General features: G+C 39.4%; 1 protein-coding gene across 4 annotated transcripts in view; it reads left to right on the top strand.

The window, feature by feature from the left end:
• Nucleotides 1-12,872, top strand: part of ksr2 (kinase suppressor of ras 2) — a 95,779-nt gene that overhangs the window by 47,422 nt on the left and 35,485 nt on the right. For all 4 annotated transcript variants that reach the window (XM_058636234.1, XM_058636235.1, XM_058636233.1 and 1 more), the window contains 3 exons: nucleotides 10,608-10,677; nucleotides 11,991-12,074; nucleotides 12,742-12,827. In XM_058636234.1, the coding sequence (XP_058492217.1) occupies nucleotides 10,608-10,677; nucleotides 11,991-12,074; nucleotides 12,742-12,827 (240 nt within the window). The remainder of the gene's footprint in view (nucleotides 1-10,607; nucleotides 10,678-11,990; nucleotides 12,075-12,741; nucleotides 12,828-12,872) is intronic.

The raw sequence follows: 12,872 nt of genomic DNA, 5'->3' as shown, positions 1-12,872 counted from the left end.
ACAATATAATCAGTTCCTTCAGTTTACCTTCCATGTGCTAAATAAAACCTCTCTCCAAATGCCAGAAGGAATTGTAAAAACTGCACAGTAGGAGCATCTGATAAGTCAGGTAAAGGCTGCACAGTTTAAATTTGCTGGTTCGTGCTCTGTGACAGCAACTTCTCTTCCATAAATTCCTCTTTTGAATGAGAGTTTAACTTCATAAACATCCTTGTTCAAACATACTCATGTAGCTTAGCATTATTTCATCACTTCTCTCTCTCTTGACGGTTACACTTGCACGAAAACAAAACACCACAACATTCCACATTCCACTCTTTGTTTTTCAGTGGTGATACACAGTGATTGTGTGAGAACAACCTTTAAATTATATGATTGGCTTTGAACAGGAGATAGAGATAGAACAGTCTAGTTTGAAACCTCCAAACTAGCCCCAAAACCTCTAACTTACTCTGTATTTGTTTTTTTGTTTGATGCACCCTTTTGCATTGGGATTCCACCATTTATGAGTCATAGTCTGCATATTCTTATGTTTTACTGTTCTCAATGGTATCTAAATCATCACCCCCTCCAGGCCAAACAGCAGATTTGAACATAAGTGAGTCAAAGTTATTTTTCCCTGTGATGATATAATCGTATTTTTCACTGTTGATCAGACTATTCTTTTAATTAAATAATTCATTTCACACTGAAACACATGGCTTATTTCAGGCATATGAGATTGCTGACTATCCGTATTTTGTCAGTACTTTTTGTGTCGCACAAGAGTTGTTCTGTTGCAACATCACACCTGACCACTGAGTACTTGACACTCTATGAGAGTTGTGTCTCAGCTGCATAGTTTTTAGGCAAAACTATTGACACTCTTTTGGCTTTTTACAAGGTCCAATGAATGAGTAGGGGAATCCTGCTTCACATTCTGGTTCTAGAAAAGAAGATGCTTCCACTGGGTCTTGAAAGCTTAGCTCATAGGACATCTAAGTACGTCCGTGCCTGAGCACCTATGGTTTTTCCCTGTACAAGACAGACACAATGATAATAATAATAATAATAATAATAATAATAATAATAATAATGTATTTTATTTATAGGCACCTTTCAGGACTCTCAAAGTCAACTTACAAAAATTATTACAGAACACCAATAAAAACAATTAAAAAACAATTAGAATACAAATTAAAAAAAAAAAAAAATGTAAATACCAAATGATAAGATAAGACAAAACAGCAACAATAGAATGAGATATATTATGAGGGCTAAGCCAGGTGTGTTTTGAGATGTTACTTGAAGGTGTTCCAGAGCCGAGGAGCAGAGCAGCTAAAACATCTCAGTCCCACTGTGGATAAATGGGCAAAAGGGGTGGAGAGGATGCCCACAATGCCCACCTGGTGTGTCTTAGCATGTTGCATGCTAACACCGCACATCCAAACCCTGACTCTTGTGCACGTTGTCCCCTCTGGAAGACAACCCTGGAGAAACGCATGACTTTTCTAAAGATACTTTTCGCGGGGACCCCATGCTGTTTGAAACTGCTGAATAAGCCAAAGAGTTGGAATCTGATGGGTTTGACTATGAGGGCAGAGCAGGACAGTTGTGGGGTGACCAAATGGATGAATTACTTGAAGGGGATGGTGTCTGCAGGGTTTGCAAGCAAGACCGTCTTCTTCTTTTGGCTTTTCCCTTAAGGGGTCACCATAGTGGATCATCTTCCTCCATCTTGCCCTCTGTCTTTTGTCCTCCCATGAACCTTCTGTGGTCTTACTCTTTTCCTCCCGCCTGAAGTGTCTCCAAACCATAATCATAGCAGGTTTCACTACCATCTTATAGACCTTCCTTTTTACTTTTGCTGCTTAACCTTCTGTCACACATCACGCCTGACACTCGTCTCCACCCACACCACCCTGCTTGCACTCTCTTCCTTAACACCTGATGGTCATATAGGTGTTTGCATACTGATAATCCATTGAGGTATTGTGTCCACACTAACCCTAACCCCACATCTGCTCCAGGCTACATGGCGAGATAGTGCTACAGACACAGATTTTAAGGCCTTTTTATTAAAATCTTGCTGTTCTGGATTGGACTGCAACATTCGAAGTAGCAAGTTCGATGTTATTGTTTTGAATGATGCCTATAAACCTTAAAACCCAAGATAAGTCTGCTGTGGCAAGGAGTCACTCGTGTTTCCATCCAGAGTTTCCAGGTTCCAGGTTCCAGGTTGGCGGGCAAAACTCACTCATAAATATCGCAGACTTTTCACAACAATGTGACCTAATCCCCTCTTTTCCCCTTCACAGGTTTGACTGCTGAAAAACTCTGTTTTTATCACAGTTTTAAATGCTGAGAGCAGTTACTTGTGCAGTGTAACTGATATGTCTGATATGAGTATGAAAGTAATTGGTCCCAGAAGGAAAACAAGGTCTATCTCTGTCTTTTCTGTGTTTTTTAAGGTCATTTTATATTTTCAACATTTGCCGAACCATATCACTTGTAATCTTTTGAGCCCTTAAATCTGCAAAAGACTGTTTGTTTTTCACACTCATTTCTTTCATTAAGATTTTCACCTACTCATTTTCTTGTAGATATTTGAATTATATATTTGCTTAAAGTAAGCATTGATATTACTTACAGTAATAACACAAAAACAATCACTTCCCAAACCCTTTGGATTTCTAGTTATTATTTTTGGAGCGGCAAAGGAGTGGTGATGTGTGATAAAGTAGACAGCTGTGTGTGTGTGAGCCAGGTCAGCCAGTGCTAGGTCTATGTTTAAGATTAAGGACTCACAATCCTGATTGAGGTTACCAGACCTGTCTGTTTAGGATCAGTCAGTGTCAATGTTCAGACTCCAACTGCTTTCTTTTCTTTTCTTTTCTTTTCTTTTCTTTTCTTTTCTTTTCTTTTCTTTCTTCTTTTACTGTGCAGTGCAGACTTAAAAGGCTACATTTGTTGTTCTTTGTCTTCATGGTCGACTTAAATACTAGGCGTTTTTGGTCTTGTTCCAAGTATTATGATGAAGTTATTGTTTGTTCAAGAGGGCAGCTGTGGGTCAGGAGTCAAGTCAGCTATATTATAGCCCAACACCACAAACAAAATGTGCCTCAAAGGACTTCAAAGTTTTACACCAAGAGTGTATCCATAGGGTCTGTGGTTTGTTTTCTGACTTCTCTAGATTTTGGGTAAGACACTGAAATCCAAATTGCACTTCGCAGCTGTGCCATCAGTGTAATAGAAAGGTATTTACAGTAGACGTGCTGAATGTGTGATAATGAGTGAAAAGGCCTGTTCTGTGAAGTGCTTTCAATGGTTGTCTAGACTATTTACATTTGGACCATAAACAATAATGCATTTTCTGGCACACAGAGGCACAATTTTTGAGCTTCTGACAGAGTGAGCTCTCACAGTTGAGTGATGCCTTTGTTCACTGGGATGTCGAGTACCAGTGCTGACACTCAACCAGCACATACCCCTGTGTCAACCTGTCCTCCAACTATGGGTCATTTTGACCAAACCCTGAATATGACCCATAGTTACGTTTGTAGCGCAGTATTTTTAACTTATGCCTAACTCAATTAGGCATAAGTGTTAATGAGGATAGGGTTAGGGCTAAAAAAAAGACAAGGCTAGGCAGTAAGTTACAGACAATTTGCGTCAAACGTAATTCAGTCAAAGGAACACATTTCCAGGTGTAATGCTTGAAGAAAATGATTGACTTTTTAATGATGACATGCTTTCCCGTGGCATGATTAAATAAGTACTGAGTGGCGATAGAGAAATGTATCATAAAGTAAAGTCAGTCAGTCAGTCATCATCTACCGCTTTATCCTCCACCAGAGGGTTGCGGGGGGTGCTGTGCCAATCTCAGCTACATCAGGCGATAGGCAGGGTACACCCTGGACAGTTCATAAAGTAAAGTATCATAAATAAACAATTCAAAAATAAACAATGTAATCGGATTGGTGGCAACGATCTGCAGTTTGAATACAAGCGTTAACTTGTTTTTGGGTTTAGCTCAGTTTAGCATTACTTTTTATTTACAATGTCCAAGAACTTGAGAAGAACCTGCTCCATTTTTGACTTCTCTAACAATTGTCATAGAATTAAACTTTGTGTGGAAAAAAACAACAACAAACTACCAGTGAATTAAAGTGTCTGATATTATTCAGAATTTTATTGTTGAACTTTCAAGGACTTCATAAACAATTTGCTTATCTCATGCAGAACTTTAGTTGTGGCCAACATTGCTTGTATTTTTGACTGTTGATCGACAGTTGGGTTAACTAACCAGCTGTTTCACCTGCTCCAATTTTATATATATATACATATACATAATATACATATATGTTACATTACATTACAGAGCCTGAATATGTGACCCCCAGGATGTCCATATAAGGAGTTGGGTATTATTCCCACGGCAGATTACCCAAGTAATCTGAGCACCAAGGGTTGAAGCTCTTTTCTCTTTCCAACTAATGAAACCCTGAAGAGAAGGGGGTCACAAATCCACTCAATACACAAGAGAACTGGTCAATAGTTCTACATTTGTTCCCATAGTTAGTTTAACACAGACAGGGCAGGTGTTAAACACCATCACAAGTCAGGAGTCTGTCTGAATCCTACTGTATCTTTATTGAGAGGTTGTCTTAACACACATTAAACAAGATACCCCTTAGTTTCTGTGATTTGCTCACCTTGACTTGTCAATCCTGCAAGTCATAAATAACAATCTACAGTAATAGCTAATTAGCTGGGTAGCATGTAAAAGTCTGTTCTTGTACAAATGAGAGAGAGAGAGACAGCAAGTTGAAAGGAGACTGAATGAATGATTAATTCATCATATAATGCTTGTTATGTCACACAGTTAAACTCACATTCTGTGGAAACACCAAGTATCTGCAAGGCCTTGCAGAGATACTTGTTTCATCCAAGATAATTGCTATTTTTCTTCTGCTGTGATTGCTGCTGCTGTCAGTTGATCACAAGGAATTAGTGAGTGTGCGTGTGTGTTTGTGTGTTATTTGTAAAGTCAAAGATGACAGCATGATATTCTGCAAAAAGGCTGATCGACGTGTAGCTGTTGTCATAGAAACTGTGAAACCTGGCTTTGTGTCTTGTTCATCACAGTATCCCCCCCCTCCCCCCCACATAGAGATATTTAGTTGGAGAGAGATAGAGAGGGAGAGAAACGCCATATTAGTTCCATCCTTCTCTTAGTTCTTAATGCAATTCCAAGCAAATATTTGATCAGTCAGTGAATGTTGACCTTCTGAAAAGTCACAGTAAAACAACTAGATCAGGAAAGACAAGAGTATGTGCACAGCAACCTTTAACACTAATGCAGCACACTGTGCTGAAAACACCCACACATTATTTTACTGTCCTATTCACTTTTTTCCTTTGCTCCAAATAGTCCAGAACGTACATGCAACACATAATGTTTGACTCTTTTTTTTAATTAAGGCTGCGCTTTCTTGTTGAAACTGTATATTGTGGGGTTTGGTATTTCGAGCCACAGATTATATCATACATATGTCCCTTGCTTTTGATTGCATTCAAGGTTATCCAAACGACCGGACTGCCACTCTCTGCTCACAGAGCTGTCAAACCTTGATTCTCTAAATGAGGAGTGAAGGTGTGGGTGAGATGATATATTATTGACGCTGCCAAAAATGAGAATAATAACAATTTTATTATGCTTAATGCGGCGCATTGTATCTATATTTCACCTCCATGGGGATGAGCCATGTTTAGCTCTCCGTCAATCACTTGGAAAGGCCTCGTTGTATAACATGACATATACTATATTTGAATCTAAATAGGCACCTAGATTTGAGCAGTTCCTTTTTTTGTTAATGCACGTACACACACGCACACACACACACACACACACACACACACACACACCAATCCCTCCTTTACATGTTATACTCACACAGACACACAGAATCGTGTTGTATATCAGAAAGTATTTCTGTTAAAACACACAAGACACACATAACCTCCTTGGCCCAATGTTTGTCATCATGTGACCAGTCAGTGGAGGAGGGGGAAAGCATAGGCTTAATTAAGCTGAAGCCTATCAGAGAAGATGGAGGAGGACACTGTTGTCTGGCGCCTTGGGGTTCCTGTGTGCTCATCTGTCACACTAATACTCGCACACACGCACGCAACACACAAACACACACACACAGGTTTTGCCGCAATATTCTTCTAAGTATAATTCATTGACTTCCATTCATTTGGACAGCCTAAACAAAACATGATCTCTAATCTTGACCCTTAATCAGTTAATGCCTAAGTCTAACCTTAACCTAACCATAATTCAAATCTTAGCTCTAAACTTTCCTCAGAAATGAGGTTCTGCCTCATTAGGACCAGGTTTTGGTCTCCAAGACCAACTACATTTTAGTCCTTTTGGATTTACATTGGCATGTAGACTATGGCTCTCAGATAGGGCTCAGATAGATCAGACATGGGCTTAAATGTCAGAATCTTAAACCAAAATGATGTCATACACATTCATACTCTGCAGGTGTTTACAGCAGGGTTCGCCACACTTCTCACAGACACAGCCCGCTGCCCTTCTGCAGCACGGCGCAGTGCTCCATGTTTTCTTGCAAATACGTTTTCTTGCATTTCATCTATTCATCTAGGTCTATTGCATGATCTGAGTTTTCAATCCATTTTTTTTTATGACTGGCATGTGTGAGTACACAAGTGAGCTTGTTCTACAAAGTGCTTAGCAATGTCAAGCTGCACACCCCTGTTCTTTGAGGACCAAGGGGATCGTCAAAGACTGGCGTCAAAGAGAGACAACAGAATAATCAGCTTTTGTTGCCGAAGACAAACAGCGATGTCAACAGTGCACACACTATGACAAACGGCCCTAACCAAGCTGATGACAGGTCCAATCATCTGCCAGTCGCCAACAAGGCCGACAAGAAGCAGATGATGTCAGTTCCCCCCTTTATTGAGTTATCAGATTGATTGAGTGTAATTGGGCAATGCATCGGAGTGCAGCGAGAAGGCACTAGGCCTCCAGAGAGACCAGAGGATGATGGGAAGAGGAGTGTTTTAGGAACCAGGACCACGAGATTAGAGCTGACGATGACTGAGGATTAGTAGCTGCCATGTAATCATCAAATAAGGCTGAGTGAGCCCCTCACCAGATGAAAAGATGTCGTTTTTTTTTAAACTGAGAGCATCTACTTCAGTCCAACAGCCATTATTATTAAAATGTGGAGACATGACTGAAGTGTGACTCAGAATCAACTATATTGGCCACATATGAGCGAACATACAAGGAAATTGACAGTTTTTTTTCTTTTTTCTGCGTACGTAAAGACACGACCTAAAATTAGGAAACTCAACAAATAAGTTAAACAGTAAATAAATGATTGTACAGAAGGGTTACAATAAACAACAGTGCAGAAAATGTTAGACAAATGAGGTAGATGATTGGGTTGGACTGTGCAATAACAGATTTTACACACACACACACACACACGTGCAGGCAGATGCTGACGTCTACTGCCTCTGCCTACCAGTGTTGCCAGATAGAGCTGATGATTTCCGGCCCAAAATCTGATAAAACGATACAAATTACATGCAAAAACATTATTATTTATTAATGATCATCGCAAGAGGGAGAGAGAGGGAGAGAGAGAGAGAGAGAGAGGGAGAGAGAGAGAGAGAGAGAGAGAGATAAAGTGCATTACAACACCCATTTGTCTTATAAAAGCAGCCTTTGCCAATGTATGGTCCTCTTTTCACATGCACTAATTTACTACAAACAACAGCACATGATGTGCTATTACATGGTATAGTCAAATATCTAAAATAATTGTTTATATCCACAATGATTATTTTATATTTTAAGTAATTAGAAGCAGACAGGCGTGTGTGTGAGATCTTATCTTAATGCAGAACAGACCGTTGAATGAAACGTATAACACGTTTTTAAACAAGCACTGACTTAGGGCATCACCAGCTAATGGATCCATATGCTTTAAGACAGTCAGAAGAAAAGAAGCCTATGTAAGACTGTGTCAGAATGTGTATGCCATTAACCTTATTAAAAGAAACCATGGTTGACTGTTAACATTGGCTCCAACCAGGTTTAATTCATCCAGTGAGGGAATGTCTGCCACCACTTTCTTAAAATTGCTTTCATCTGTAATCCACAAGTTGTTTAGGAGTAAAATATTTTGTCATTTCTGAATAACTTTGGATGCAAGTTCTCAGAGAAGTAGTTATTGTCACGGAAATGACCCCTCTGAGGCTCTTCAGCACAAATGATCTCATGTGTGTCCTCTTGGGTTTTATTTTGTCACTTGAAAGCTGCCACTTTTAAAGCTCATTTGTTGACTGAGCTGTTTTACCGTCTGAGGATGCCACAGAAATGCAAAAAAATAAACTAAATGAGAAACAGCATTTGTATTTTTCAGCACAGCTCTCCTGTCACTGAGTTATTGCCAGACACGGCGTTACAAGAATGCACTTTTATCTCTGTGCTTCACATATTTTGTGTCGGCTGCTGTTCTCACCTAGACTTAAGAGGTGGCAAATAAATGTATTGGCTACTGAGTCATTGGAAACACTAATGGACCAAGCGGAAGGCTTTTGTTGTGAAAATCTTTTGAAGCAAGAGTTTCTCATAAATGGAATACAGTTAGCACAATGGTCGCCTTATCATACAACAGGGGTGAGGGACCTTTTTTCTGTTAAAGGTCATTGCATGTTATAAAAATCTTTTGAGGGCTTTATAGTCTTTGTAATGCCATGACTAAAAATGCTTCTCTTTGGAAACTTATCTGGTATCAGTGGCGGGCCGTGCATTTAGCACCTAGGCCTTCAGTGGCATCCTTCCTGGATTAATTCACCTCCTAATAACATCATTATGGCTATAGAAACCATCAATATAATGCAGAAATGCAGTATAACGAGTCGTTGCATCACAGTTAACTCATGTAGCCAGAGTAAATGCCATTATTAAAGCGACAAACCCATGTAGCACAATTAAACGTCTCACTGCAGCCACAACTGCGACACAAATAAAAAAAACATCAATAACCTAATGAGGATATTACTAAAAAAAGACAATTTTACTCACCAAAAATCCTGCTTATTTGTAGACAAAATCCATCCTCTTCAATCTCACAAATGTCTGTGAGTTTCAGTTCCAACGCAAGGTTGCCTGCCCGTTCTTAAAAATACCCAGCTTTTCCTCCGTGTTTAAAATGACTTTGTCAGTAATTCTGCGACCATATGAATTTCTTCCCCTCCTTCAGCCATCGTGGGTTGAGAAAACGGCTGTTAACTCGCAGCAAACATGCGAAATACAACTTTCTCTCATCCAAGTACAGCTACAGATACCGTTTGGTAGCTGTGACTGGTATACACTCCTTTGACCATCCAATCAGAGGACGTGAAAACGCTGACACTACTGTACGCCTGCTAGATGGCTCTGCCGTCACCAACTTAAAATTTGATTGGTTAAAACAACAATTTCATTGCCATTTATCTATATACACATACATAAGTCTGCAAGATTCTGCAGGTGTTTAGGCTAGCAGAGAAGGCCTTGCTGGCCCTGATGGTGGTCCCACCAGGCTGGTGTTAAATGGTAATGATGATGGTACCAACTTGTTTTTTGGGGTTTTACCTTCACTTTAAAACTGAGAATGCCACAAAATGCAAAAAACAAACAAAAAACTAAATGAGAAACAGCATTTGCATTTTTCAGCACATCTCTCCTGTCACTGAGTTATTGCCAGACACTATATTGTGCTTTTTACTTTACTTTTATGACACAAATTCAGCATGGTAGTGTGTATATTTGACATGCATACGTATAGTGAATTAGCATATGCCCCAATAATACCTCAGACTACCTCTCTCACCCATATGGTTGTGTTCATCAACGAGTAAAATTAGAAAAACTTAACGAGTTCAGAGAATACATTTTGGTTTTCACAGACCCACAAACAAAATGTCAGTTATTCTTTTTAGCAACATCACCAGTGGTAGTTAGCGGTCCAAAGTAGAGCTGTTAATACTGTGTCACCTGCAGCTCATACTGTCACTAAGATAAAGAAGAAATGGTTTTATATAAAAACGGTTTATAAGGAAAAAATCTCACCTCCTTAGGGTAATTGATGTCTGCAAAAAGAGGAAGAGTGAAGATAAGTCCCTGTCACTAATGTGGATGAAACATTTTTGCTCTGGCAGTCATTTAAAGCAGCTATATCAATTAAAGGGACTCAAATGGTGCTCTTATCCTATATGTCATGAGCCAGAGAGCTGAAGCATCACCTCAGTCACCTACAGAAAGTAGCCAATGTTTTGCATAGCATGTGCTCCCCACAGCCATTTAGCAGATGCATGATTATGAATTGCAAAACTGAAAAGTGGAACGGATTAATAGAGTCATTTATGGATTATTTTTTAAATAGCTTCTGTACCGACACATACAGACAGTATTTATGCCTGAAAGAAAATTCAAAACCTGAAAAATGCTACAGATAGCTTTTCTTTTGTAAGAGGTTAATTGTGTGAGCATTTACCAAAAAGAGAAAATAATTATGTTGTTTCTTCTTCCCCAGACACTCTCTCAGTGCCTCGCTGGTCCCCACAGATTCCCCGAAGAGATCTGGGAAACTCAATAAAACACAGGTAGGCCTTTCTCGCGTGTTTGCAAGAGTGTGTGTGTGTGTGTGTTTGTGAAACACTAACACATTAGATATGGAATGCAGGTCAAATTCAAATGGCCTCTTGCTTATCTTACTTTATATTATCATATCTGTTATATTATGTGCTCTATTTATGTTGTAATTGGGTGGGTTTTGTTCAAATTGTGTACTTTAATGTTTCCAACTTTCAACTGCTGTTTTGTTTTTATGTAAAGCACATTGTGTTGCCCCTGTGTATGGCACAATATCATATTATGATCATGTGTGACCTCGGTAACGCTACACAATATGAGTTTTTATGCCTGCTGAAAGTCACATGCAGCCAGCCTGAGCGCAAATGTAATTTATTGTGCCTTTATTTGAAGATTCTGTATTATTTGAAGAGAAATATCATTTTTTCCCACCAACATCGTGAGGTGTCAGTTTTGCATAATCTCAATGTGTGCCCTTGAACATAATTGGCCTCTTCGAATAAGTGCATTTGTGTTGCTGGTCACAATAGATCACTGCAGCTTTATTGCCTCGTCTCTGCTGAAAGATTTCTTTTTGCCGAATCTTCAGCCGTCACATCATCATTCATATTTGACAGCAGCGTCCACTATAAATTACATCAGGTGGTGGAGATGTCTCTTCAATTGAGGTGAAGGAGGGGCCTACTAAACACATTTCGATTCTGTCAAACAGCATTAGTCACTTGCCATTAGCACGCCAGCCGTACTGAAGGCAACAACGGTGACCTGCTTTAACTGCTTGTTCTGCCAGTGTGGGGAAATCGGTGGTTATAACAGATCACACTGTTGATTTGTTTGTTTGACCAGTGATTGTGTTGGACTTCTAAATAATGATTGAGACCTTCAAGCTCCCATAACTGGGACAAATCATCTTATTGATGATCAACTTCATGGCCTCAGTCTTGCACTGCAGAGCGACTAAGATGTCTAAGGTGAAACAAGGTGTGCATTTGCACAAGGTTACCGAAGAAATGAAAACGAAGTGGACGCAAACCAAATGTGCAAATGCTGGAGAGTGGGAAGGTGAGCTCGCTCACTGAAGTACCCTCTTCAGGCATCTATTATGCTCACAGAAAGGCAACACAGGGAATGTGAGGCCGTCTTTTGTAAAAGCCGCCTGTCATAATGAGTGAGCCTGAAGAAAGCAAAAGGTCAGAAGCTGTGATCTCCTCATGCTAATCCACAGCTGTATGTCATTTGAATGTGCAACAAGCTGAAAGTGTTGTCATGTGTTTTTATGTTCTCTCTCCCTCCTCCTCCTCTCTCTCTCTTCTTTTGCTTGCAGGTTTTCCACAAAATATTGGATGTCCCAGACATGCATAGTGTGTGGAAAGGGAATGTTGTTTGGACTGAAATGTAAAAACTGCAAGTAGGTTTTTCTTGATAATTATTTGCACAATTGGTTGGGATTTGTGTTTGCTGACACTTATTTACTGATTATAGCTATAGGAATTTTAAATACATTTTCTAGGTGACACATTTATACAATAATAAATCAGCAAATTCCATCTCTTAGTTTTTTTCTCTACATGTTAATGTTCCCACTTTTCATAGGTTGCCTACACAGGTCCATTATTGCAACACATTACCCACAATTATCTCTAAGCCAGGGTCGACCACATTAACCCATGTCCTATGGCCCAACCTGTCACCTGTGATTTAACGTATGTTCTATAGTCACTCACATTAGATGGGTTTAATCTCAATTGGGCCTCATCAGGCCACAGTCATTCACTTCTGCCTTCATGTAAGAGGAAAAAAACAACAACTTTTCAGCTGCTTTCTTTTCTTGTTTACTTAATTTTTACCCGTAATCTTGTAATAAATTCTATTATGACATTTTAAGAAATGCAATGTAAATATCTTTTTGTACAAAAACATGTCATGTGTCCCTCCCCCACTGCTCATATTGTTGCAAATCAGTTCTGGTGACCCATAAACAAACACCAGATATGGGTGAAAACACTCTTTGGCAAAAGAAGCAGCAACAACAAGCAAACACTAATCAAATTCCATGTCCTTTGGTATTCAACCAGGCTGAAGTGCCACAACAAATGCACCAAAGAAGCCCCACCTTGCCATTTACTAATCATACAGAGAGGTGGACGAGAATCTCTCAAAGGTATTTTGTGTTGTATGTTTCCGTTGATTTATGTGTTAATCTGGT

This window comes from Solea solea, chromosome 8 (assembly GCF_958295425.1).
Source record: "Solea solea chromosome 8, fSolSol10.1, whole genome shotgun sequence".
Classification (NCBI taxonomy): domain Eukaryota; kingdom Metazoa; phylum Chordata; class Actinopteri; order Pleuronectiformes; family Soleidae; genus Solea; species Solea solea.
This window is presented reverse-complemented; position numbering and strand designations above follow the sequence as displayed.